The 27,813-nt window shown below is 43.5% G+C and overlaps 1 protein-coding gene across 1 annotated transcript; it reads left to right on the forward strand.

The window, feature by feature from the left end:
* Positions 1–565: 565 nt before the first annotated feature.
* Positions 566–26,205, forward strand: LOC138680887 (G-protein coupled receptor 55-like). Its single transcript, XM_069768106.1, has 3 exons — positions 566–619; positions 11,335–11,407; positions 24,803–26,205. The coding sequence occupies exon 3, from the start codon at positions 24,815–24,817 to the stop codon at positions 25,691–25,693; it is 879 nt and encodes a 292-aa protein (XP_069624207.1). The 5' UTR covers positions 566–619; positions 11,335–11,407; positions 24,803–24,814; the 3' UTR covers positions 25,694–26,205.
* Positions 26,206–27,813: the final 1,608 nt, after the last annotated feature.

Below are 27,813 nucleotides of genomic sequence, written 5' to 3' on the forward strand. Positions count from 1 at the left end.
AAAAGGAATCCGTCACCGAATTCCGTCATTTGATGGATCTGGCACCCATAGGCTTCCTCTCAAGAAAACGATGGACGGCGAAGAATCCATCCCTGTCCGTTTTTCAACGGACACAAAAAAGGTTACTTTGTCCATTGTCTCCGGCCGCCGGACAAACAATTTTCGATGCATTCGGCGAAAGACGGATGAAACATGAGGCCATCCGTTGCAATCAGTCGCTGATTCAAGTCTATGAGGAAAAAAAACAGATCCAGCGGCATCAGTCGCCGGATACGTTTTTTTCAAAATTCGACGGATTGCGACTGATAGCAAAAAAATGATGTGTGAAAGGGACCTTAAACATTAGCTTTCATTATTTGATGTAATTTGTACCATAAAATGACTATATTCAGATGATTTTTGCACTACATTATAAATAAAAACTATTAAATCATACAAATATCCATGAAAAAATTTATTTTTCATGCAATGAGCTCGGCCATAAGCGTCCTTACATCACAGTCCAAAATGTTAGTAGGTGTGCCTACAGTGCGTATTCTGTTCACTTCCTATTAGAAGATTCCCTGTCACATTTCACAATTACAGTTTATTCTTCTCCTTGCATGAGACACATCTGAAGGTCAGATTATTCATCATATTTCGTTTTATCTGTGATTTTCTGAATATTTGCTGCCGTTTATATATCTATATTCACATTTTGCTATAACTCTGAGTATCTTTATTTTGTTTCCTCTAAATCTCTTGTTGTACATCGAAACAACGATACCAATGAGGCTAAACTAAGTATTTCATATGAAATAAGCATAGACCAGAAACTATTTGCAACAAATTTGTATTGTAAAATCTAAGGCAAGAGTTACAGAGTGACGTATCACACTGCATAAAGATTGTGGTGTAACATTGTGACAATGCATCTAATGATTTCCATTGGTGCCACATTGCAATCTACCACGTACCACAACTGCAACTAAAAGTTGCCTATATTACACATTTTCTTTATTTTTTTTGTCAATAGTAGCAAGTGGCACACTACTAATTTGCCACAAACTTCAATGCAAGTCGTATTTGAGTTGCATATGCCTTGCCTCCGATTTAGCAGTTTTTGTTACAGAGAAATTGAAGCTCTAAAATGGTCATAAGAGAACAGGTTGTAGTCAAGTTGCAGAAATGTTTTTGGTTGTGCAAACTGCCTGAGATTTGACGTTGGATATACTGCTATAAACATCTATTTAGGATACACTAAGGGTCTGTTGTTTATACAGTCATGGCCAAAAGTGTTGGCTTCCTTTAAATTATTCCAGAAAATAAAGTATTTCTCCCAGAACATTATTGCAGTTACACATGTTTTGTTATATACTGAACATGTGTTTTTCATTTGTGTGTTTTGGAACAACACAAAAAAACTGATAAAAAAGGCAAATTGGACATAATTTCACATAAAACCCCCAAAATTGGCAAGATAAAATTGTTGGCACTTTCATCTTAATATTTGGTTGCACATCCTTTGGAATAAATAACTGCAATCAATTGCGTCCTATAACCATCAACAAGCTTCTTACGTCTCTCAACTAGAATTTTGAATTACTCTTCTCTGCTCCAGGTCTCTCATATTTGAAAGGTGCCTTCTCCCAACACCAATTTTAAGATCTTTCCACAGGTGTTCAATGAGATTTAGATCTGGACTCATTGTTGACCACTTCAGAACTCTCCACTGCTTTGTTTCCACTGTTTGTTTTTTAAATATTTTTGGGATCATTGTCCTTCTGGAAGACCTATGAGCTAGCATGCAAACCCAACTTTCTTACACCGGGCTCTACATTGCGACACGGTCAAGGCACCCAGTGCAAGAGGCAGCAAAACAACCCCAAAACATCTTTGAACCTCCACCATATTTCACTGTAGGTACCATGTTCTTTTCTTTATAGACCTCATTCTGTTTTTGTTTAACAGTAGAATGTTGTGCTTTACCAAAAATCTCTATCTTGGTCTCATCTGTCCAGAAGATTCTTTCCAAGAATGATTTTAGCTTACCAATGTACATTTTCATAAACTGCAGTCTAGCTTTTTTATGTCTCTGTGGGATCCTGCTGGGTCTCTTAACATAGTGTTTAATTTCATTCAAATGTCTGCAGATAGTTTACGCTAACACTGAAGCAAAACAGATATAGCACAAAAAGAGGATTTAGAGATCCTCCAAAAATTCAAAAATACTAGCAAAAGGCAGAGATGTTTACCTGCCCAGGCCTCCAAACAAATACACTATCAGGATGCAGTGGACCCATGTACCGTATTTTCCGCTTTGTAAGACGCACTTTATTTCCCCCAAATTTGGGGGGGAAATGGGGGTGCGTCTTACAAAGCAGATATACCACTTACAGGCTGGGATGAGGGGGTGTCTGCCGCCGCTGCGGCCCACCGCCGCCGCCCGCCACCGCCGCCGCCCGCCACCCCTGTCACCTCGCCCGCCACCGCTGCTGCCCCGGGTGATGCTGGAGGCTACGGTGCTGTGGGGGGCTCTGGCGACATTTTGTGAAAGACCAGAGCCCCCGGCACTTCTTCCATGCGTTCCTGTATGACTGACTCCGGGAAAATGGCCGCCGGAATCTCGGGAGATGAGATTTCAGCGCTGAGATCTCATCTCTCGAGATTCCAGCGGCCATTTTCCCGGAGTCAGTCATACAGGAACGCATGGAAGATCTCATCTCCTGAGATTCCGGCGGCCATTTTCCCAGAGTCAGTCATACAGGAACGCATGGAAGAAGTGCCGGAGGGCTCTGATCTTTCACAAAATGTTGCCAGAGCCCCCCGCAGCACCGGAGACAGCCCTGCAGCACCGGAGCCCCCCTGCAGACCCCCTCATCCCAGCCTGCAGCACAGGAGCCCCCTGCAGACCCCCTCATCCCAGCCTGCAGCACAGGAGCCTACTGCAGCACCGGAGCCCCCCTGCAGACCCCGTCATCCCAGCCTGCAGCACAGGAGCCCCCTGCAGCACAGAAGCCCCCCTGCAGATCCCCTCATCCCAGCCTGCAGCAATGCTCCACTCCTGCCTCCAGCAACGACCCTGGGACCCTGATCCACCACAGCCACAACCCCTGGTAAGTAATAAGACGCATGGATTATAAGACACCCCACCAATTTATTAAAAAAAGTTTTTTCCTATTTTTCTCCTCAAAATTTGGGGTGCGTCTTATAATCCGGACCGTCTTACAAAGCGAAAAATACGATAGTTAAGATAGCAGCAACAAATGTGCAAAATACCGATGAGGCAACCACTCACAGCCTACCAATCCCAATGGAGGAGGTGGTTGCTTTGTATATTATTGCACAAAGAAGACTTGTATGTGACGCTGTTCACACAATGGAAATGTACAGCATCCAGGTTAACAGCCTATTAGTGCCACCCATACTATTAGATCAGGCAGGCTGCCAGCACTATCCAGATGCATCCCATGTGAGCAGGCACCACAGTTTACAAGATTAAATGGGCCCAACTGCACCCTGAATAATAAAGTGCATCTTAACTACATGGGTCCACTGCATCCTGATAGTGTTTGGAGGCCTCTGACACTCATGCACCCGGAGACTGCAGGACAGCTTGAATTTCTTTGCAACTTGTTTGGGGCTGCTTACCACCATGTGGACTATACTGCTTTTCAACCTTTCATCAATTTTTCTGTGCTGTTCACGAACACGTCCAGGAAGACTAGCTACAGTGCCATGGGTTGTAAACTTCTTGATTTTATTGCGCACCGTGGACAAAGGAATATCAAGATCTCTGCAGATGGACTTGAAACTTGGAAATTGTTGATATTTTTAAACAATTTAGGGTCTCAATTTTAGTTCTTTTCTCCTCTTTCTGTTCTCCATGTTTAGTGTGGCACACACAGAAACACAATGCAAAAATTGAGTCAACTTCTCCCCTTAGTATCTGGCTTCCGGTGTGATTTTGATATTGCCACAGGTTACTTGCCACAGGTAAGTTTGAGCGAGCATCACATACTAGAAACAAAGTTGCTTACCCTGAATTTTGGAACAGTGCCCTGCCCATTTGTCTTTTTGTTTGGTGTAATAATGTCCAATTTGCATTTTTTTCCTCATTGTTTTGTGTTGTTCCAATAAACACAAAGGAAATGTGTATACCAAAACATGTAATTGCCAAATTTTTCTGGGAGAAATAATTAATTTTCTTGAAAAATTGCAAGGGTGCCAATACTTGTGGCCATGACTGTACATTACATAGGATACACTGAGACAGCTGTATATTCATAACATATCACTGAGACTATGCTATTTACATCACAAAGGAGACAATGAGACTGCTGTATACATCACAAAGGATACAATGAGACTTGGCTGTTTACATAACGTAGAATACACTGAGACTGCTGTATACATTTCGTAGGACTCACTGAGACTACTGTATACATTACATGGGATACATTGATGCTTCTGTGTACATCATATATGATACACTTAGACTACTGTATACATCACTTGGGATAAACTGAGACTGCTGTATACATCACATTTGATATAATAAGACTTGTTTTCATCACATAGGGTACACAGAGTCTGCTATATATCCATCACATATGATACCCTGAGACTGCTTTCTACATCACATAGTATACATTGAGACTGTGATGTTTACATTACATATGATACACTGAGATTTCTGTATATACATCACATAGGATACACTGAGACTGCAGTATCTATCACATAGGATACACAGAGATTGCTGTATATATATCACATAGATACACTGAGACTGCTGTTGATACATCACAAAGGATATTCTGAGACTGCTGTATAGATCGCATGGGATACACTGAAACTGCAGCAAACATCACATAGGATATACAGAGACTGCTGTATACATCACATAGGAGACACATATACTTCTTTATATATCACATAGGATAATATGAGATTTTGCGTTAAATATCATATATAATATCCTGAAACTGCTGTATATATCACATAAGATACACTGAGATTCTACTGCATATATCACATGAGATATTCTGAGACTCTGCTGCATATTCTTACATGACAAAAAGGAATGTGCATTACAAACTGTGGGAATTTTTTAAAAAAATCACAGACACTGTTTTTTTGCTGGTCATTATGAACAGCAGAAAGAACATCTGGGGCTAAGAAAGGCAGAGACAAGAGCACGTGAACCACTGTGGGTTAATGAACCATGGCCTAGATCAGGGGTCCCCAGCTCCAGGCCTCGAGGGCCGCCAACAGTGCAGGTTTTCAGGATTTCTTTAGTATTGCATCAGTGGTAATGTGATCATCTGCACAGGTGATGATTCCAACCCCTGTGCAGTACTAAGGAAATCCTGAAAACCTGCACTGTTGGCGGCCCTCGAGGCCTGGATTTGGGGACCACTGGCCTAGATGGACAGATAGCCAGTCAGGAACTGCTGCCTCTATGCCATAAATCAGCCGAAAAATGCAAGAAGCCAAAACAAATTGTGGATAGCAGCATGTAGTGGAATATAAGCTTCAAAGTAACACCTTGCCAAAGTGTTTTTGATCGAGAAAAATGTTTTTATTAAACCAAACCAAGGATAGCATTACATACAACAGTACATGTGGGCGAATGAATTTTGGTTTATGAAGTTTCTTTGGTGTGTTTTTCCTCAGTTGAGAATGTTGCAAAATAACCATTACTTACCTGTGGAGTCCCTCACCACTCTAGTCTCTGCTCTAGTCCCTGTCATCACAGCAGGACCTCCTGCCAGCCCTGTATACTTTTTTTTCTTGAGCTACCCACACAATCAGTGAAAAGGCTGAGATAGTAATACTATATAAATCTCTTCCTGACAAAGGATGAACTGTTTATTTCCTATGTCAGGTACAGGTGTATGGAGCAGGTTTGGGTGTTGAATCCTCTCCATACCTGGCAGCTGGGCTGAGTTTGGAAAACAAACAAATTCAGTTCCCCTGAGTAGAGATGAGCAGTGTTCGAGTCGAACTGTTCTCCAATTTCAAATTCGAGCTGTTTTGGGCAGTGTTCGAGTTGTTCGTCGAACTCAAACAATTTGCTTAAAATTCGTCTGTTCGAGTTTCTGTTCGATAACTGTTCGCTCACCAAAAGATCTGTGCTGAATATTGTTGAGCATTCCGATACTGCAAATATCGGGTATCGGCCGATATTCTCTGTATCAGAATTCCGATACCGAGTTCCGATACTTTTGCAATATCGGATACCGGAATCGGAAGTTCCCATAGTGCAATGATGCACTATAATGGAGTGTGGGCGGTGTGTGGGCGGAGACTGCATGTGGGTGTGTGCGGGCGGGGTCTGTGTGTGACCGCGGGGGTCTGTGCGTGCCTGCCGGGGGTCTGTGCGTGCCTGCCGGGGGTCTGTGCGGGCCTGCCGGGGCTCTGCGCGGGCCTGCAGGGGCTCTGTGCAGGCTGCCGGGGGTCTGTGCGGGCCTGCCGGGGCTCTGTGCGAGCCTGCCAGGGGTCTATGCGGGCTGCTGGGGCTCTGTGCGGGCTGCCAGGGCTCTGTGTGGGCCTGCCGGGGCTCTGTGCGGCCGGCCGGGGCTCTGTGCGTGTGTGCAGGCATCGTCCGATGAGACTACAAGTCCCATTGGACGATGCCTGCTACAGTGACAGTGATTGACACATTAGCCAATGATCGGACAGTAGTAGTCCCATCATCCGGCTAATGTGTTGAATGTAAAAAAAAATACTACATACATACTACACACATACTACATACTACATACATACTACATACTACATACATGCTACATATATACTACATACATGCTACATACATACTACATACTACATACATACTACATACATACTACATACTACATACATACTACATACATACTACATACTACATACTACATACATACTACATACTACATACATACTACATACATACTACATACACACTACATACTACGTACAAACTACCTACATACTAAATACATACTACATACAGTACATTCATACATTACATACAATACATACATACAGACATACAGTACATATAACATAGATTACATACTCACCATTACTTGTCATATTGATCCCCGAAGGCAGTGTCATCTGTAAAAAAGATTAAAATAACAAACAACCAATATACTCCCTGTCCGCAGAAATCCCCGAGTGTCCCACGACGATCTCCCATGGAGAACGGCAGCATCAGCTGATGTGACCGCTCTCCAGGGGCTCCAGGAATCCAATGACGGGAGGAAGGTATCCTTCCGCACTGTATTCCTCCGCCGCTGTAAAAAAATAGTCCCTAGTCTCACTTTTGGCAATGCTGTGTGAGAAATTTTCCCACACAGCAATTGCCATAAAGTGAGACATTGAACTATAGTAACCTCAGTGATGCACTGCAGGAGCCATTGTCTCCTGTCAGTGTGTCACTGAGGGTCCTATAGAGCAGTGGCATCACCCGATGTCACTGTTCTATAGGGGAGATCATCATGGGACACTCGTTATTAATTGGACTACGGCGGACAGGTAGTATACGGTTTATTATTTTACATTTTTTGCAGGTGCTGAAGTATGGTAAGTATGGTTAAGTGAAGAATATTAAAATACTTTTCTCCTAATGTGTGCGTGTTTTATTAACCCTTTATTACTATTGGATTTATAATGGATAGGCGTCTTATTGACGCCTCTCCGTTATTCACCCGGGTTAATGTCACCTTACAATAGCAAGGTGACATTAACCCCATATTACCCCATATCTCACTGCTACATGGGAGTGGGAAGAGAGGGGCTAAGTGCCAGAATTGGTGCATCTCACAGATGCGCCATTTCTGGGGTGGCTGCGGACTGGTATTTGTAGCCAGGGGGGCAAACAACCAATATACTCCCTGTCCGCAGAAATCCACGAGTGTCCCACGACGATCTCCCGTGGAGAACAGCAGCATCAGCTAATGTGACCGCTCTCCAGGGGCTCCAGGAATCCAATGACGGGAGGAAGGTATCTCACAGATGCACCATTTCTGGGGTGGCTGCGGACTGGTATTTGTAGCCAGGGGACCAATATCCATGGCCCCTCTCTAGGCTATGAATGTCAGCCCACAGCTGTCTGCGTAGCCTTTCTGGCTATAAAATATAAGGGGACCCCACATCATTTTTTTGGGGGGGTCCCCCTATTTTAATAGCTAGTAAAGGCTACGCAGACAGCTGCGGGCTGATATTCATAGCAGGCTACAAATATTGGCCCCCGGCTGTTGGCTTTCCCCCTCTGGTGCAGAAAATTGCGCGGGAGCCCACGCCTTTTTTTCCTTTTTTTTTTTTTAAATTCAACGCTCATTAAGGCCTCTTTCACACTTGCGTCGGTACGAGTCAGTCGCTATGCGTCGGGCCGACGTGCCGACGCACGTGAAATTTGTGCACGACGTGGGCAGCGGATGCAGTTTTTCAACGCATCCGCTGCCCATTCTGACGTCTGTGGAGGAGGGGGCGGAGTTTCTGCCACGCATGCGGCAAAAAAACGTTCACTTGAATGCTTTTTCGTGCCGACGGTCCGCCAAAACACGACGGATCCCTTGCACGACGGACGCGACGTGTGGCCATCCGTCGCGATCCGTCGCTAATACAAGTTTATGGGTAAAAAACGCATCCTGCGAGCACATTTGCAGGATCCGTTTTTTCCCAAAATGACAGATTGCGACGGATTGCTAAAAACGCAAGTGTGAAAGTAGCCTTAGAAACATCGGACTTTCTATTATATATCTATGGATATATCTATCTATAGATACAGTGGGGCAAAAAAGTATTTAGTCAGTCAGCAATAGTGCAAGTTCCACCACTTAAAAAGATGAGAGGCGTCTGTAATTTACATCATAGGTAGACCTCAACTATGGGAGACAAACTGAGAAAAAAAAATCCAGAAAATCATATTGTCTGTTTTTTTTATCATTTTTTTTTGCATATTATGGCGGAAAATAAGTATTTGGTCAGAAACAAACAATCAAGATTTCTGACTCTCACAGACCTGTAACTTCTTCTTTAAGAGTCTCCTCTTTCCTCCACTCATTACCTGTAGTAATGGCACCTGTTTAAACTTGTTATCAGTATAAAAAGACACCTGTGCACACCCTCAAACAGTCTGACTCCAAACTCCACTATGGTGAAGACCAAAGAGCTGTCAAAGGACACCAGAAACAAAATTGTAGCCCTGCACCAGGCTGGGAAGACTGAATCTGCAATAGCCAACCAGCTTGGAGTGAAGAAATCAACAGTGGGAGCAATAATTAGAAAATGGAAGACATACAAGACCACTGATAATCTCCCTCGATCTGGGGCTCCACGCAAAATCCCACCCCGTGGGGTCAGAATGATCACAAGAACGGTGAGCAAAAATCCCAGAACCACGCGGGGGGACCTAGTGAATGAACTGCAGAGAGCTGGGACCAATGTAACAAGGCCTACAATAAGTAACACACTACGCCACCATGGACTCAGATCCTGCAGTGCCAGACGTGTCCCACTGCTTAAGCCAGTACATGTCCGGGCCCGTCTGAAGTTTGCTAGAGAGCATTTGGATGATCCAGAGGAGTTTTGGGAGAATGTCCTATGGTCTGATGAAACCAAACTGGAACTTTTTGGTAGAAACACAACTTGTCGTGTTTGGAGGAAAAAGAATACTGAGTTGCATCCATCAAACACCATACCTACTGTAAAGCATGGTGGTGGAAACATCATGCTTTGGGGCTGTTTCTCTGCAACGGGGCCAGGACGACTGATCCGGGTACATGAAAGAATGAATGGGGCCATGTATCGTGAGATTTTGAGTGCAAACCTCCTTCCATCAGCAAGGGCATTGAAGATGAAACGTGGCTGGGTCTTTCAACATGACAATGATCCAAAGCACACCGCCAGGGCAATGAAGGAGTGGTTTCGTAAGAAGCATTTCAAGGTCCTGGAGTGGCCTAGCCAGTCTCCAGATCTCAACCCTATAGAAAACCTTTGGAGGGAGTTGAAAGTCCGTGTTGCCAAGCGAAAAGCCAAAAACATCACTGCTCTAGAGGAGATCTGCATGGAGGAATGGGCCAACATACCAACAACAGTGTGTGGCAACCTTGTGAAGACTTACAGAAAACGTTTGACCTCTGTCATTGCCAATAAAGGATATATTTCAAAGTATTGAGATGAAATTTTGTTTCTGACCAAATACTTATTTTCCACCATAATATGCAAATAAAATGTTAAAAAAACAGACAATGTGATTTTCTGGATTTTTTTTTCTCAGTTTGTCTCCCATAGTTGAGGTCTACCTATGATGTAAATTACAGACGCCTCTCATCTTTTTAAGTGGTGGAACTTGCACTATTGCTGACTGACTAAATACTTTTTTGCCCCACTGTATATTTATAGATAAATATATCTATAGATACATAGATGTATCTATCCATATATCTGGCTGCTTTCACACATCAGGTTTTCGCCGTTAGGCACAATCCGGCGAGTTTTGAAAAAAGCGGAACACAGTGAAATACTTCTGGAGCATAGTGCGCTGGCGCATGCACAGTAATGCTTTTCGGCTTTGCCCGCGGTAGGCAATACTGCAATACTGCAAGTAAGCATACTGCATGTGCGCCACCAAAGACTGCAGGCGCACGCGCCAACTATGGTGCACGCATACTCTTATGCACTAAACTATTACGGAAAAAAGGGACGGACGGGGTGGTGACATTATGATGATACGCCGCCCATATGACCGGTAACAACTCATTTTAATATCCCGCCAAATTGAGGTGACAGAGTCCTTTTAAATAATTATTAGGTGTAATTTTTATCTAAACTTAGCTTTAGGTATCACCCAGAACCAGAGTTTGAGGGCTTTACAACTGTCTGGCATCCAACTGAAACGGACAATGCTATGAATCAGCTGCCTACAGCTAATCAGCATTGTTGAGCAATGTCAGCAATTGTTCCAAGTGTATATAGTCTGCTGAGTACCAGCCACACAAAATAAACCACGTATCAAACTCTGTTCTTGACAGATGTCATCGGATGTATGGAGGGGGTTTATAGATCCTGGATAATTAATAACTAGATTGGCATCTTGACGATGACTTTGTCTCAACAGATGAACTTTATTTAATCAACAGGAAGCTCTGTGGCATCATGCTTCCCACACATTTTGCAGAAGCAAGAATTAAACCCACATAGCATGCAAATATTCGTGAGGTATTTCATAAGTTCTAGTTAAGTTTGCATGTTAAATCTACACAGAATCAGCCATCAGCAGACTTTCCTGTCTAAGTAAAGAGCTTATTTTTGGCACTGCACACAATGTTTAACAACTTCTAACTTTACTGTCTATCCTCACAGCGACTTCCCATGTCTGCAGGAAATTAAGTCATTCACGATTACAATTACAACAGGACATAACTTTACTAAACTGGTAGGTCTATATAGATATTATAGTCATTTTTGCCTTGAAATATAATTTTTAACAGTTTAATTTATTTGTCTGACTTTACATTATTGTCTGTGCATGTCAAATCTTAAGGCATCTGTTAAGACACACATAAGGCATGCCCCCACAGGCACTCTGACTAGTCAGCTTTAGGGTACTTTTTAATGCCTATTGTGACTGAGGTGTACGGCAGAGCAAGAAGGGACAACAGGCCGAGGGATGATTCAACAGATTTATTATCAAGAACGCTGGAACAACACATGCAGGTAGATCTACAGAGTCCACAATTAGTCCAACGGAACAGATTCAGGGGCACCTCCCGATAATCCTTGTGCCAGCTAACAAAGCAATAGTCTACACGAGTCCAAGGGATCCCAAAACAATCCCACGAACGACGAGATATGTCCTCAGCTCAAGTCTCGCCCCGTTCGCTTCCGCAGTCACAGATGGACATGGGGTCTTGCCTCAGCTAAGAATCCCCACTCCTTCTCCTTTAAGGATCAACTCACATCTGATCTCAAAATAAGAATGGATTGTCTGAGCTCCTGGGATCCGCCCATGAAGGGGGGTAGGGGTCACACCTTCTATTCAATGGTTGGGTCCACCAGAAGATTCTAGACTGGTGGGCTCCAAGTAGTCTATGTAGTATGTACATTTGACTAGCCACCTGCTGTGAGGAAGAATGGCTATTCTTTCACTAGTGATGTTGACAAAGCTTAATTACATTATAGCTTAGGGCTGCAAGTATTGGGGAAAGGAGACATATTGTTACAGGTGAACTCCCAGCACAAGAAAATGCATAAATTACAGCTAATAGAAACCAGAGAACAGTTACATACATCAAATGGCATATTATTCAAATACAGGACAGGGCAAAAGTACATATCATGACACCTATGGCTGTCACAATTTCCAAAGCAACCCAAGCAATCACATAGCCAGGGATGACTGGACAAATAGAGACCACTCCCTTTCTTATTGCCACTCTGTACACTGACCACAATGCAGAAAGGGTTAAAACTACGAATTTGTCTTCAATCCTATCTGTTGGTCCTGGAGAATGGCTGACTGTTAAAGCTATCATGTACATGTACGTGATTATAGTGGACTAGATGGTAGTTCGATTCTAACGCCTCGGGTATTCTAGAATATGTATGTAGTTTTTTTATGAAGTTTTCAGAATAATGCAATTTATACACAGAATTCGGCCGGCCGGGCGCAACCAATTAGCGAAGCGTGGTTCAAATTCCACGCCAATTCGCGGCCTTACTGCGCCTGTCGCTGATTGTTTGCGGCCGGCCGGGCTTGACCAATCAGTGAATCCAGGGCCGGCTCCAGGTTTTTGAGGGCCCCAGGGGAAAGAGTCTCAGTGGGCCCCCCTCTTTAACACATACCACGATTCATGATGCACAGATACAGCAGAGAAATATACTGCAGCCAAGTAGCATATAACACAGCCCACGTAGCAAATAACACAGCCCACTTAGCATATAGCACAGCCACATAGCATATAGCACAGGCCACGTAGTATATAGCACAGGCCATATAGTATATAGCACAGCCCACGTAGCATATAGCACAGCCCACGCAGTATATAGCACAGCCCACGCAGTGTATAACACGGCCCACGTAGTATATAGCACAGCCCACGCAGTGTATAACACAGTCCATGTAGTATATAGCATAGCCCACGTAGTATATAACACAGCCCACGCAGTGTATAATAGCCCATGTAGTATATAGCACAGCCCACGCAGTGTATAACACAGCCCACGCAGTATATAGCACAGCCCACGTAGAATATAACTCAGCCCACGTAGTATATGACACAGCCACGTAGTATATACCACAGCCACATAGTATATTGCCCAGCAATGTATATTGCACAGCCCACATAGTATATAACACAGCCATGTAACACAGCCATGTAGTATATAGCACAGCTCACGTAGTATATAGCACAGTTCACGCAGTATATAACACAGCCACGTAGTATATTGCCCAGCCACGTAATATATTGCACAGCTACGTAGTATATAGCACAGTTCACGTAGTATATAGCACAGCTCACGTAGTATTTAACACAGCCACGTAATATATTGCCCAGCCACGTAATATATTGCACAGCCCATGTAGTATATAGCACAAAGATGCAGTATATAAAACAGCCCACGTAGCAAATAACACAGCCCACTTAGCATATAGCACAGCCACATAGCATATAGCACAGGCCACGTAGTATATAGCACAGGCCATATAGTATATAGCACAGCCCACGTAGTATATAGCACAGCCCACGCAGTATATAGCACAGCCCACGTAGAATATAACTCAGCAAACGTAGTATATAACACAGCCACGTAGTATATACCACAGCCACATAGTATATTGCCCAGCAATGTATATTGCACAGCCCACATAGTATATAACACACCCATGTAACACAGCCATGTAGTATATAGCACAGCTCACGTAGTATATAGCACAGCTCACGCAGTATATAACACAGCCACGTAGTATATTGCCCAGCCACGTAATATATTGCACAGCTACGTAGTATATAGCACAGTTCACGTAGTATATAGCACAGCTCACGTAGTATATAGCACAGCTCATGTAGTATATAGCACAGCTCACGCAGTATTTAACACAGCCACGTAATATATTGCCCAGCCACGTAATATATTGCACAGCCCATGTAGTATATAGCACAAAGATGCAGTATATAAAACAGCTCATGCAGTATATAACACAGCCCACGTAGTATATAGCACAGCGATGTAGTATATAGCACAGCCCACACAGTATATAACACAGCCCACATAGTATATAACACAGCCCAGGTAGTATATAGCAATGTGGGCACCATATCCCTGTTAAAAAAAAGAATTAAAATAAAAAATAGTTATATACTCACCTTCCGGTGGCCCCCGGATCCAGGCGAGGCGTTTAGCAATGCTCCTCGTGACGCTCCAGTCCCAAGAATGCATTGCGGTCTCGCGAGATGATGACATAGCGGTCTCGCAATGCATGGCCCGGAGCGTCGCGAGGAGCGGGAAAGGCGCCGGAAGGTGAGTATATAATGATTTTTTATTTTTTTATTATTTTTAACATTAGATCTTTTTACTATTGATGCTGCATAGGCAGCATCAATAGTAAAAAGTTGGTCACACAGGGTTAATAGCAGTGTTAACGGACTGCGTTACACCGCGGCATAACGCGGTGTAACGCAGCCATTAACCCTGTGTGAGCGCTGACTGGAGGGTAGTATGGAGGGGGCACTGACAGAGAGTAGGAAGGGACGAATTCGCAGCCGGTCTGTGCCGGCCGTGACCAATCAGCGACGTGGGATTTCCGTGACAGACAGGTAAACAGACAGACAAACAGACGGAAGTGCCCCTTAGATGATTATATATACAGATGGACTTAAAGCAAGTACTCAATGTCAAACAGCAGCTGCAAAAGCAAACAAGATTTTATGGTGTATGAAAAAAGATAATATCCCATGATCATATTGTATTATTACCTCTTTATAAATCACTTGTGACACCACTTCTAGAATATGGGATCCAGTTTTGGGCTCCACATTTTGAAAAGGAAATTCAGAAGTTAGAGTCAAATCAAAGGTGGGCAACTAGATTATTACAAGGGATGGAAGGCCTCTGAAAGGGCTCACTCACACGAGTGATCAGATCAATTATGGTGTGATGAAACCGCACCTCACTCCCCCACCTGACGCCACTATTGCATTGGAGGGATCACGTGGTTCGGTCTCCTCTCTTGCACCAATGTAATGTTTGATACCCCCTGGGGACACATAAGGTCAGCTTGGCACAGTTTTACACAGATATTCCCCTGTACACACAGGACCAGGGAGGCCCAGGGATTGAGAAGATGTGGCCCACGCAGTCGCTGACGTGGCACCACACTCACTCACAACTCGGACAGGCTAAGAGGCCCTTTCACTAGCACTAGTGAAACAGAACCTTATCAACCCAGTAAGACTGCCACCAGTTTTATTATCTTATAATAATCTTTTATTTTTATATAGCAATAACATATTCCACAGCTCTTTACAGTGTGCACACATTATCATCGCTGTCCCCGATGGGGCTCACAATCTAATTTCCCTATCAGTATGTCTTTGGAATGTGAGAGGAAACCAGAGTACCCGGAGGAAACCCACGCAAAAACGGGGAGAACATACAAACTCCTTGCAGATGTTGTCCTTGGTGTGATCCTCATTAGATATAAGCCTAGTCCGTTAAAGGGATTATAATGGGCCAGAAACCAGCCCTGTATGATGGAAAGATAAAATCGAGAACACGCACATGTTGGTTCGTGGATCGAGATAAAAGAGCAGCCCAGGGGTTAAATTATATATTTCATTGCCTTAAGGGCACACTAGACAATACACTATATACACAATACATATACAATGGTCAGGTATGCACCTACAGGTGAAGTAGAAAAAATATAAGCAGATGATACAAAAGTCCGGCTTAATGTTTGAATGTTGGATGCTGGCAACCACATGGGAGGTGTGGGGCCAGCTATTTCTGCTTTCTTCCAACATGCTGCACAGCATGACCTCTCATGGCAGAGAACAATGGCCAACATCTTCGCATGTGCACTTAACCCCTTGGTCAGTGACACCCTTTCCCGCCCTCAGAGGGTTCTAGATTCCCTCCCACTTGCTCTGGCAGCTGAACTCCAAAACTTAGATGGATGATAACTTCTCTATGAAAGGTCATAGGGTTGTGGTTTTTCGGGCCTTCAGATCCGGCTGGAGGCCCATTTGTTGTGAATTCTGTTGTTGAGCTCCCTCCTGTGGTCGTGAATGGTACTTCGGCGAGTTCTGTCTATGGGCTCCCTCTGGTGGCTATGAGTGAAGCTGCGGCTTCTGAGGTTCCTTACACAGGTGACGTGGTTTATCCTTTGGTTGGCTGCTCTATTTAACTCCTCTCAGATTGTTACTCCATGCCAGCTGTCAATGTTTTTGCATTTGTTCAGTTCGCTCCTGGATCTCTCTGGTGACCTGCCTTCTCCTGCAGAAGCTAAGTTCCTGATAGTCATTATTTGTTCTTTGTTTTCTTGTCCAGCTGGTTATCATGATTTTGTCTTGCTAGCTGGAAGCTCTGGGATGCAGAGTGGTCCCTCCACACCGTGAGTCGGTGTGGAGGTCTTTTTTGCACACTCTGCGTGGTCTTTTGTAGGTTTTTGTGCTGATCGCAAAGTTACCTTTCCTATCCTCTGTCTATTTAGTAAGTCTGGCCTCCCTTTGCTGAAACCTGTTTCATTTCTGCGTTTGTGACTTTCATCTTTACTCACAGTCAATATATTTGGGGGGCTTCCTTTACCTTTGGGGAATTTCTCTGAGGCAAGGTAGGCTTTATTTTCAATCTCTAGGGCTAGATAGTTCTTAGGCTGTGATGAGGCGCCTAGGTCTGGTCAGGAGCGCTCCACGGCTATTCCTAGTGTGTGTGATAGGATTAGGGCTTGCGGTCAGCAGAGTTCCCACATCCCAGAGCTCGTCCTGTATGAGGTTTAACTATCAGGTCATTCCGGGTACTCCTAACCACCAGGTCATAACACTCATTATACCTGGAGACCAAACACGGCTTCGCTATCTGGCTTCTACTATCCGTTCAGTGAATCTCCTCACCCTGGTGTGCTAGAATGAATTGAGATCCTGGAAGGAGTTCGGCCTGTTTCAGAGATCTCAAATATGTAACTGGTGTGTGACTAGGATGTATGCTAATTGTATATTCTCCTGAAACCTCCTTATGAAATTCCCTCTGACTGGACAAAGCAGTTACACACGGTGGGCTCAGCAGGAGGTCATCTTGTACGATCTTGGATACTAGCTGATGTGGCTGAACCACCTGCTGAGCCAGGTGTCCTGTTACAGCTACACATGCTGAAGGATGATTGTAAACTTCCATTCATTTTCCCCATATTCTTCACATATGGTAATGACACGCTGATCAAAGTCTGATCCAAATTATTCACACTGTGATGGTTTTGGTAAGGGAGAGGGGCCTCAAACTATTCATGGAGCTTGGACCCTAAGTATCCTTGTCCCAGGGGCATTCTTGAAGGTAGAGAGGCCCAGGTCTCCAACCTTGCTATGCTCCTGTTAAACACTAATCTGTCCCCTCCTGCACCCCATGAGACATGGGGCAGAAATGTAAGGTAAGCAAGACACAAAGACAAAAAAGGGACAACAGAAAACCTCTATCATACTAAAGCACAAACCAACAATAGAGAGGAGGAGGATAGGGACAGGGAGGAATAAACTAATTGGAAATAGGGTCCAGGAGATAAACACAAATGTACTACAGCAAACTACAGATAACTACTATAACAACTCAACTCCAACCACTTAGCTTTAGCACTCAGCACAGGAATATGAGTCTTTCACTGGCAGGGACTAAACGCCCAAAGCCAGTATATATATAGAGGGAGTAAATTATAAGCAGTTGCAGCTGAGAACAACATAGAAAGAGTCCTTAGCCCTCTCAGCATCAAAGGAAAGGCAATCCATTTAAAATAGGACATGAATCACACCATCTCTAAAGAAGAGTGCAATTAATTACGAGATGTGACCGTCTAAGTCCAGGTATCTTAGGGGGACGTGACACCCTTGTGACAGAGTTGGATCAAAGTGTAATTTTACTGTGATCCGATTCTCTTGGCTGAATGAATCCAATCACAGGTGCAGAGAAAAAAGACAGATAACTTAATGTCTCCATCTTCTCCAATCTCTGTGCCCTCATAAATCAGACTGCATTCAAATGAGATCTGAATGCAGTCCAATGTTTTACATTTATAGATTTGAATGGTTGCATGTGATCTGATTTGCAGAGCCACTTGCAGCATGCTATGACTTTTTCCGCAGACCAAACCTGTCTGCAGAAAAAATAACAGATCTGCGCTGCTCCATTATATAAAATCGGTCCAAGTGCTATTCTATAAAACATCAGATAGCACTCGTCCAAGCTATACGCTTGTGTAAGCGAGCATATATGATGAAACGTTGAGCTTGTTTAGCTTAGAAAAAAAGACATAGAGGAGATCTCATTTATATGTATAAATAAATGTGTGGTCAATACAAAGGGCTGGCGCATGACTTATTCCTTCCAATAACCTTACAAAGGAGCAGGGGGCACTCATTATGATTGGAGGTAAGGCGATTCCGTCAATTAAATAGGAAAGGGTTCTTTACAGTTAGAGCAGTTAGAGTGTGGAATGCCCGACCACAGGAGGTGTTATGGCTGGCAATCAGGCAACACAGCGTGCAGTAATCAGCGCACATACAGAGATCTGGCAATAACCAAAAACAATAGGACGAGCTCTGAGACGTGGAATCTCTGTAGACTGCAGTACCTGATCTATCCTCACACAACTATAAGCAGCAGTGGATTGCGCCTATCAACTACCTATGCAACTCGGCACTGCCTGAGGAGCTGACTAGCCTGAAGATAGAAATACAAGCCTGACTTACCTCAGAGAAATACCCCAAAGGAATAGGCAGCCCCCCACATATAATGACTGTTAGCAAGATGAAAAGACAAACGTAGGAATGAAATAGATTCAGCAAAGTGAGGCCCGATATTCTAGACAGAGCGAGGATAGCAAAGAGAACTATGCAGTCTACAAAAAACCCTAAAACGAAAACCACGCAAAGGGGCAAAAAGACCCACCGTGCCGAACTAACAGCACGGCGGTGCACCCCTTTGCTTCTCAGAGCTTCCAGCAAAAGTTAATAGCAAGCTGGACAGAAAAAACAGAAAACAAACTAGAAGCACTTATCTAGCAGAGCAGCAGGCCCAAGGAAAGATGCAGTAGCTCAGATCCAACACTGGAACATTGACAAGGAGCAAGGAAGACAGACTCAGGTGGAGCTAAATAGCAAGGCAGCCAACGAGCTCACCAAAACACCTGAGGGAGGAAGCCCAGAGACTGCAATACCACTTGTGACCACAGAAGTGAACTCGGCCACAGAATTCACAACAGTACCCCCCCCTTGAGGAGGGGTCACCGAACCCTCACCAGAACCCCCAGGCCGACCAGGATGAGCCACATGAAAGGCACGAACAAGATCTGGGGCATGGACATCAGAGGCAAAAACCCAGGAATTATCTTCCTGAGCATAACCCTTCCATTTGACCAAATACTGGAGTTTCCGTCTAGAGACACGAGAATCCAAAATCTTCTCCACAATATACTCCAATTCCCCCTCCACCAAAACAGGGGCAGGAGGCTCCACAGATGGAACCATAGGTGCCACGTATCTCCTCAACAACGACCTATGGAATACATTATGTATGGAAAAGGAGTCTGGGAGGGTCAGACGAAAAGACACCGGATTGAGAATCTCAGAAATCCTATACGGACCAATAAAACGAGGTTTAAATTTAGGAGAGGAAACCTTCATAGGAATATGACGAGAAGATAACCAAACCAGATCCCCAACACGAAGTCGGGGTCCCACACGGCGTCTGCGATTAGCGAAAAGCTGAGCCTTCTCCTGGGACAAGGTCAAATTGTCCACTACCTGAGTCCAGATCTGCTGCAACCTGTCCACCACATAATCCACACCAGGACAGTCCGAAGACTCAACCTGTCCTGAAGAGAAACGAGGATGGAACCCAGAATTGCAGAAAAATGGAGAGACCAAGGTAGCCGAGCTGGCCCGATTATTAAGGGCGAACTCAGCCAACGGCAAAAATGACACCCAATCATCCTGGTCAGCGGAAACAAAACATCTCAGATATGTTTCCAAGGTCTGATTGGTTCGTTCGGTCTGGCCATTAGTCTGAGGATGGAAGGCCGAGGAAAAAGATAGGTCAATGCCCATCCTACCACAAAAGGCTCGCCAGAACCTCGAGACAAACTGGGAACCTCTGTCAGAAACAATATTCTCAGGAATGCCATGTAAACGAACCACATGCTGGAAGAACAAAGGCACCAAATCAGAGGAGGAAGGCAATTTAACCAAGGGCACCAGATGGACCATTTTAGAAAAGCGATCACAGACCACCCAAATGACCGACATTTTTTGAGAAACGGGAAGGTCAGAAATGAAATCCATCGAAATATGTGTCCAAGGCCTCTTCGGGACCGGCAAGGGCAAAAGCAACCCACTGGCACGTGAACAGCAGGGCTTAGCCCTAGCACAAATTCCACAGGACTGCACAAAAGCACGCACATCCCGTGACAGAGATGGCCACCAGAAGGATCTAGCAACCAACTCCCTGGTACCAAAGATTCCTGGATGACCGGCCAGCACCGAACAATGAAGTTCAGAGATAACTTTACTAGTCCACCTATCAGGGACGAACAGTTTCTCGGCCGGACAACGATCAGGTTTATTAGCCTGAAATTTCTGCAACACTCTCCGCAAATCAGGGGAGATGGCAGACACAATGACTCCTTCCTTGAGGATACTCGCCGGCTCAGATAACCCCGGAGAGTCGGGCACAAAACTCCTAGACAGAGCATCCGCCTTCACATTTTTAGAGCCCGGAAGGTATGAAATCACAAAATCAAAACGAGCAAAAAATAACGACCAACGGGCCTGTCTAGGATTCAAGCGCTTGGCAGACTCAAGATAAGTAAGGTTCTTATGATCAGTCAAAACCACCACGCGATGCTTAGCACCCTCAAGCCAATGACGCCACTCCTCGAATGCCCACTTCATGGCCAGCAACTCTCGGTTGCCCACATCATAATTACGCTCAGCAGCAGAAAATTTCCTGGAAAAGAAAGCACATGGTTTGAACACTGAGCAACCAGAACCTCTCTGTGACAAAACCGCCCCTGCACCAATCTCAGAAGCATCAACCTCGACCTGGAACGGAAGAGAAACATCAGGTTGACACAACACAGGGGCACAGCAAAAACGACACTTCAACTCCTGAAAAGCTTCCACGGCAGCAGAAGACCAATTAACCAAATCAGCACCCTTCTTGGTCAAATCGGTCAATGGTCTGGCAATGCTAGAAAAATTACAGATGAAGCGACGATAAAAATTAGCAAAGCCCAGGAATTTCTGCAGACTTTTTAGAGATGTCGGCTGAGTCCAATCCTGGATGGCCTGAACCTTAACCGGATCCATCTCGATAGTAGAAGGGGAAAAGATGAACCCCAAAAATGAAACTTTCTGCACACCGAAGAGACACTTTGATCCCTTCACGAACAAGGAATTAGCACGCAGTACCTGGAAAACCATTCTGACTTGCTTCACATGAGACTCCCAATCATCTGAGAAGATCAAAATGTCATCCAAGTAAACAATCAAGAATTTATCCAGATACTCACGGAAAATGTCATGCATAAAAGACTGAAAAACAGATGGAGCATTGGCAAGTCCGAACGGCATCACCAGATACTCAAAATGACCCTCGGGCGTATTAAATGCCGTTTTCCATTCATCTCCCTGCCTGATTCTCACCAGATTATACGCACCACGAAGATCAATCTTAGTAAACCAACTAGCCCCCTTAATCCGAGCAAACAAGTCAGAAATCAATGGCAAGGGATACTGAAACTTAACAGTGATCTTATTAAGAAGGCGGTAATCAATACACGGTCTTAGCGAACCATCCTTCTTGGCTACAAAAAAGAACCCTGCTCCCAATGGTGACGACGATGGGCGAATATGTCCCTTCTCCAGGGACTCCTTCACATAACTGCGCATAGCGGTGTGTTCAGGTACGGACAAATTAAATAAACGACCCTTAGGGAATTTACTACCAGGAGTCAAATCGATAGCACAATCACAATTCCTATGCGGAGGTAGGGCATCAGACTTGGACTCTTCAAATACATCCTGAAAGTCCGACAAGAACTCTGGGATGTCAGAAGGAATGGATGACGAAATAGACAAAAATGGAACATCACCATGTACTCCCTGACAACCCCAGCTGGTTACCGACATAGAGTTCCAATCCAATACTGGATTATGGGTTTGTAGCCATGGCAACCCCAACACGACCACATCATGCAAATTATGCAGTACCAAAAAGCGAATAACTTCCTGATGTGCAGGAGCCATGCACATGGTCAGCTGGGCCCAGTACTGAGGCTTATTCTTGGCCAAAGGTGTAGCATCAATTCCTCTCAACGGAATAGGACACCGCAAAGGCTCCAAGAAAAATCCACAACGTTTAGCATAATCCAAATCCATCAGATTCAGGGCAGCGCCTGAATCCACAAACGCCATGACAGAATATGATGACAAAGAGCACATTAAGGTAATGGACAAAAGGAATTTGGACTGTACAGTACCAATAACGGCAGAGCTATCGAACCGCCTAGTGCGTTTAGGACAATTAGAAATAGCATGAGTAGAATCACCACAATAAAAACACAGTCTGTTCAGACGTCTGTGTTCGTGCCGTTCTACTTTAGTCATAGTCCTGTCGCACTGCATAGGCTCAGGCTTACTCTCAGACAATACCGCCAGATGGTGCACAGATTTACGCTCGCGCAAGCGACGACCGATCTGAATGGCCAAGGACATAGACTCATTCAAACCAGCAGGCATAGGAAATCCCACCATTACATCCTTAAGAGCTTCAGAGAGACCCTTTCTGAACAAAGCCGCTAGTGCAGATTCATTCCACAGAGTGAGTACTGACCATTTCCTAAATTTCTGACAATATACTTCTACATCATCCTGACCCTGGCATAAAGCCAGCAGATTTTTCTCAGCTTGATCCACTGAATTAGGCTCATCGTAAAGCAATCCCAGCGCCTGGAAAAATGCATCAACATTACTCAATGCAGAATCTCCTGGTGCAAGAGAAAACGCCCAGTCCTGTGGGTCGCCGCGCAAAAAAGAAATAATAATCAAAACCTGTTGAATAGGATTACCAGAAGAATGAGGTTTCAAGGCCAAAAATAGCTTACAATTATTTCTGAAGCTCAAGAACTTAGTTCTGTCACCAAAAAACAAATCAGGAATCGGAATTCTTGGTTCTAGCATCGATTTCTGATCAATAGTATCTTGAATCTTTTGTACATTTACAACGAGATTATCAATTGAGGAGCACAGAGCCTGAATATCCATGTCCACAGCTGTGTCCTGAAGCACTCTAATGTCTAGGGGAAAAAAAAGACTGAAGACAGAGCTAAGGAAAAAAAATGATGTCAGGATTTCTTTTTTCCCTCTATTGGAAATCATTGGAGGGCTCCTTGTACTGTTATGGCTGGCAATCAGGCAACACAGCGTGCAGTAATCAGCGCACATACAGAGATCTGGCAATAACCAAAAACAATAGGACGAGCTCTGAGACGTGGAATCTCTGTAGACTGCAGTACCTGATCTATCCTCACACAACTATAAGCAGCAGTGGATTGCGCCTATCAACTACCTATGCAACTCGGCACTGCCTGAGGAGCTGACTAGCCTGAAGATAGAAATACAAGCCTGACTTACCTCAGAGAAATACCCCAAAGGAATTGGCAGCCCCCCACATATAATGACTGTTAGCAAGATGAAAAGACAAACGTAGGAATGAAATAGATTCAGCAAAGTGAGGCCCGATATTCTAGACAGAGCGAGGATAGCAAAGAAAACTATGCAGTCTACAAAAAACCCTAAAACGAAAACCACGCAAAGGGGCAAAAAGACCCACCGTGCCGAACTAACAGCACGGCGGTGCACCCCTTTGCTTCTCAGAGCTTCCAGCAAAAGTTAATAGCAAGCTGGACAGAAAAAACAGAAAACAAACTAGAAGCACTTATCTAGCAGAGCAGCAGGCCCAAGGAAAGATGCAGTAGCTCAGATCCAACACTGGAACATTGACAAGGAGCAAGGAAGACAGACTCAGGTGGAGCTAAATAGCAAGGCAGCCAACGAGCTCACCAAAACACCTGAGGGAGGAAGCCCAGAGACTGCAATACCACTTGTGACCACAGAAGTGAACTCGGCCACAGAATTCACAACAAGGAGGTAGTGATGGCAGACACTATAACAGCTTTATGGGATATTTTTCTCACAAAGGGTATTGTGGGTTATAAATAATCTAGTGATGAAATGATAAATATACATGATCTAGTGAATGTGTAAATGGTAGAGAAAGGGTGTATTTGATGGACCTAGGTTTTTTCCAACCTATATAACTATGTAAGTAATGTTGCTTCACATATTATTCTAGTATGTGAAAAATACAATGTCCAATGGGCCAAAATGCGGGCTTTGTCAATGTGTTGTAATAGATTAAAGAAGTTTCCTCTTTAAACAGCTTCTCTTCAAATTGGCAGTAAATAGACATTTTAGATGAAGAAACATGAAAATTGCAAAAATTATATGCAATAGAGACTAGATCATGTGTGAAAAGATTATAAGTTCTTTCATGTGTTTTCCAGGTTTTCCACAAAATGTCCAACGTTACCAGGATTGAACAATCAGTTCAACTGTTCCAGTTAGTCATTTACTTTCCAACATTCATCTTTGGCCTAATCTTTAACTTGATGGCCCTCTGGATGCTCGCTTTCAGAATTAAGAAGTGGATAGAAGCCACAATATATATGGCCACTCTCATCGGCTTTGATTCCTTGCTACTTGTAACACTTCCATTCAAAATAAACGCATATAGTGTTGGGGAGAGATGGACACTGGGAACTGGTGTCTGCACATTCCTGGAAAGCCTCTATTTTGTCAATATGTATGGTAGCATCTTCATATCATTGTGTATCTGTATAGATCGCTACATTGCCATACAATTCCCTTTATCCTCCAAAGTATGGAGGTCTCCTAAGAAGGCCACTGCCGTGTGCACTTTGGTGTGCATTATTGTGTGGGGAGGATCTAGTAGTTTTCTTTTTAAGCTTCGGAATAGCGATGATTTACATTGTTTCCATGGGTTTTCAGACACAACTTGGACGAACACTCATTTGGTTATTTTGCTTGAACTGATGTTTTTTCTTAGCGCTGCCCTCATTACTTTTTGCACAGGGCACATACTTCATACACTTAAGATGAAAAGCCAAGATGACCTCTCTTGTGCTTCACGAGGTCAAGAAAAGTCACGCAAGATACTTTTGGCCAACTTACTAACTTTCCTGTTCTCATTTGGACCCTTTCATTTGTCCTTATTGTTGTACTTCTTAGTTAAAAATGGGTTCATATCCCAAGTTTATACAAAGCCGTTGCGTATATTCATACAAGTCAGTCTTTGCACTGCTAATGCCAATTGTTTTTTGGATGGTGTATGTTATTACTGTGTTCTCAAAGAATTTTTAAAGACAGATAGGTGACTTATAGAGAAAATATTGCATTCTTTAACAAACTCAACTTAAAAATAAATAACAAAACTAAAAATCAAGACACAAACCACCACACCCATTCATCAGCAAGTAGGATCAGGACATGAACTACAGATTTTTTAGTCTCCTTCTTCCTGCCTTCCTTAGTTCCAGCTATCTGCATTAAGTTTTTCATGGGCAATATCAGAAGCCAATAACTTCAGTTCTTGAATTTTCATACAATCAAATGTTTAATTTGTTTTGTAAACCTCCAATCCTCATGGAATTGTGAACAGTTACAACAATAACAACTTGAGACAAAATCTCCAAGAAGCAAATAAAGGTGTAAGTCCTGGAGGAAAAATTAAGAGTGATGCAAGGAACTCATTAAAGGAACATAAAATATTAATGAGAACACACAGGGATAGCTGCCGGAAAACATATGGGTATTTGTGTTGCTGATTATTATGATTCATTAAAATGTATGTAATTGTCGAAAAATAAAAGTGTCATGTGGATGTTAATGGTAATGAGCAATTACAAATATGAAATTTATTATGTTGCTAAATCTGGATGATAATAAAATTAGCATTGTTTTTCTTACATCACAATTTTATCTAACACGTAAAATGAATAGGAAAACTGTGAAAATAGTAAAAATGAGGCCCTTTAAAAATAAACTGTTGAAAAATAGAAATGTCACACAATGTTTACAATTTATGGGAGTTCTTTTAATATTCAGTTATTCACATTTTTTATCATATGAGGTCAGTGAAGGCATGAATTGTATACAGCCAATGTCATGCAGTCAATTAATTCAATATACGGTATATACAACTCTGGCAAAAATTAAGAGACCACTGCAAAATTTTCAGTTTGTCAGATTTTTCTCTTTATAGGTAGATTTTTTAGTAAAATGTAAATTGTTCTTTTATTCTATAAACTACTGACAACATATCTCCGAAGTTCCAAGCAATAAATTTTGTATTTATTTTCTGAAAATGAGAAATGATCAAAATAACAAAAAAATGCATTGCTTGCAGACCTCAAATAATTAAAAAAAAAACAAGTTCATAATCATTTAGAAACAACAATACTAATGTTTTAACTCAGGAAGTTTTCAGAAATCAATATTTTGTGGAATAACAATGATTTTTAATCACAGCTTTCATGCGTCTTGGCATGCGTGCCACCAGTCTTTCACACTGCTTTTGGGTGACCTTATGCCACTTCTGGTACAAAAATATAAGCAGTTCTTTGTTTGATGGCTTGTGACTATCTTCCTCTTGATTATATTCCACAGGTTTTCAATGGGGTTCAGGTCTGGGGATTGGGCTGTCCATGACAGGGATTTGATGTGGTGGTCCTTCATCCACAGTTTGATTGACCTAGCTGTGTGGCATGACGCATTGTCCTGCTGGAAAAATCAGTCCTCAGAGCTGGGGAACATTGCCTGAGCAGAAGGAATCAACTATTTTTCCAGGATAACCTTGTATGCGGCTTGATTCATACTTCCTTCGCAAAGATTAACCTGCCCAATTCCAGCCTTGCTGAAGCATCCCCAGATCATCACTGATCCTCCACCAAATTTCACAGTGGGTGCAAGACACTGTAGCTTGTACGCCTCCTCTCCAAGTTTCTGTCTAACCATTAGACGACCAGGTGTGGGGCCGAGCTGAAAATTAGACTCAACAGAGAAGATTACCTTACTCCAGTCCTCTATGGTCCAATCCTTATGGAATTTGACAAACTTGAGCCTGGCTCTCCTTTGGTTCTCATTGCTGAAAGGCTTTTTTCTAGCTTTACATGACTTGAGCCCTGCCTCTAGGAGCCTGTTACGAACTGTTCTTGCCGTGCACTTCACCCCAGCTGCCATTTGCCATTCCTTTTGTAGGTCATTTGATGTCATCCTGCAGTTGCTGAGTGACATTCGAATAAGATGACGGTCAGCCCAGTCAGTGGAGAGTCGTTTTCGCCCTCTGCCGGTCTGTAGCTTTGTTGTCGCCAATGTCTGCTGCGTCACCTTGTTGTAATGGACTGCCATCTTACAAATTTTAAGGATGGAGGCAACATGACGCTCACTGTATCCCTCTGCTAGTAAGCAAAGAATTGAGCCCTCTTTTCCTCAGTCA

This window comes from Ranitomeya imitator, chromosome 5, assembly GCF_032444005.1.
Source record: "Ranitomeya imitator isolate aRanImi1 chromosome 5, aRanImi1.pri, whole genome shotgun sequence".
NCBI classification, from domain to species: domain Eukaryota; kingdom Metazoa; phylum Chordata; class Amphibia; order Anura; family Dendrobatidae; genus Ranitomeya; species Ranitomeya imitator.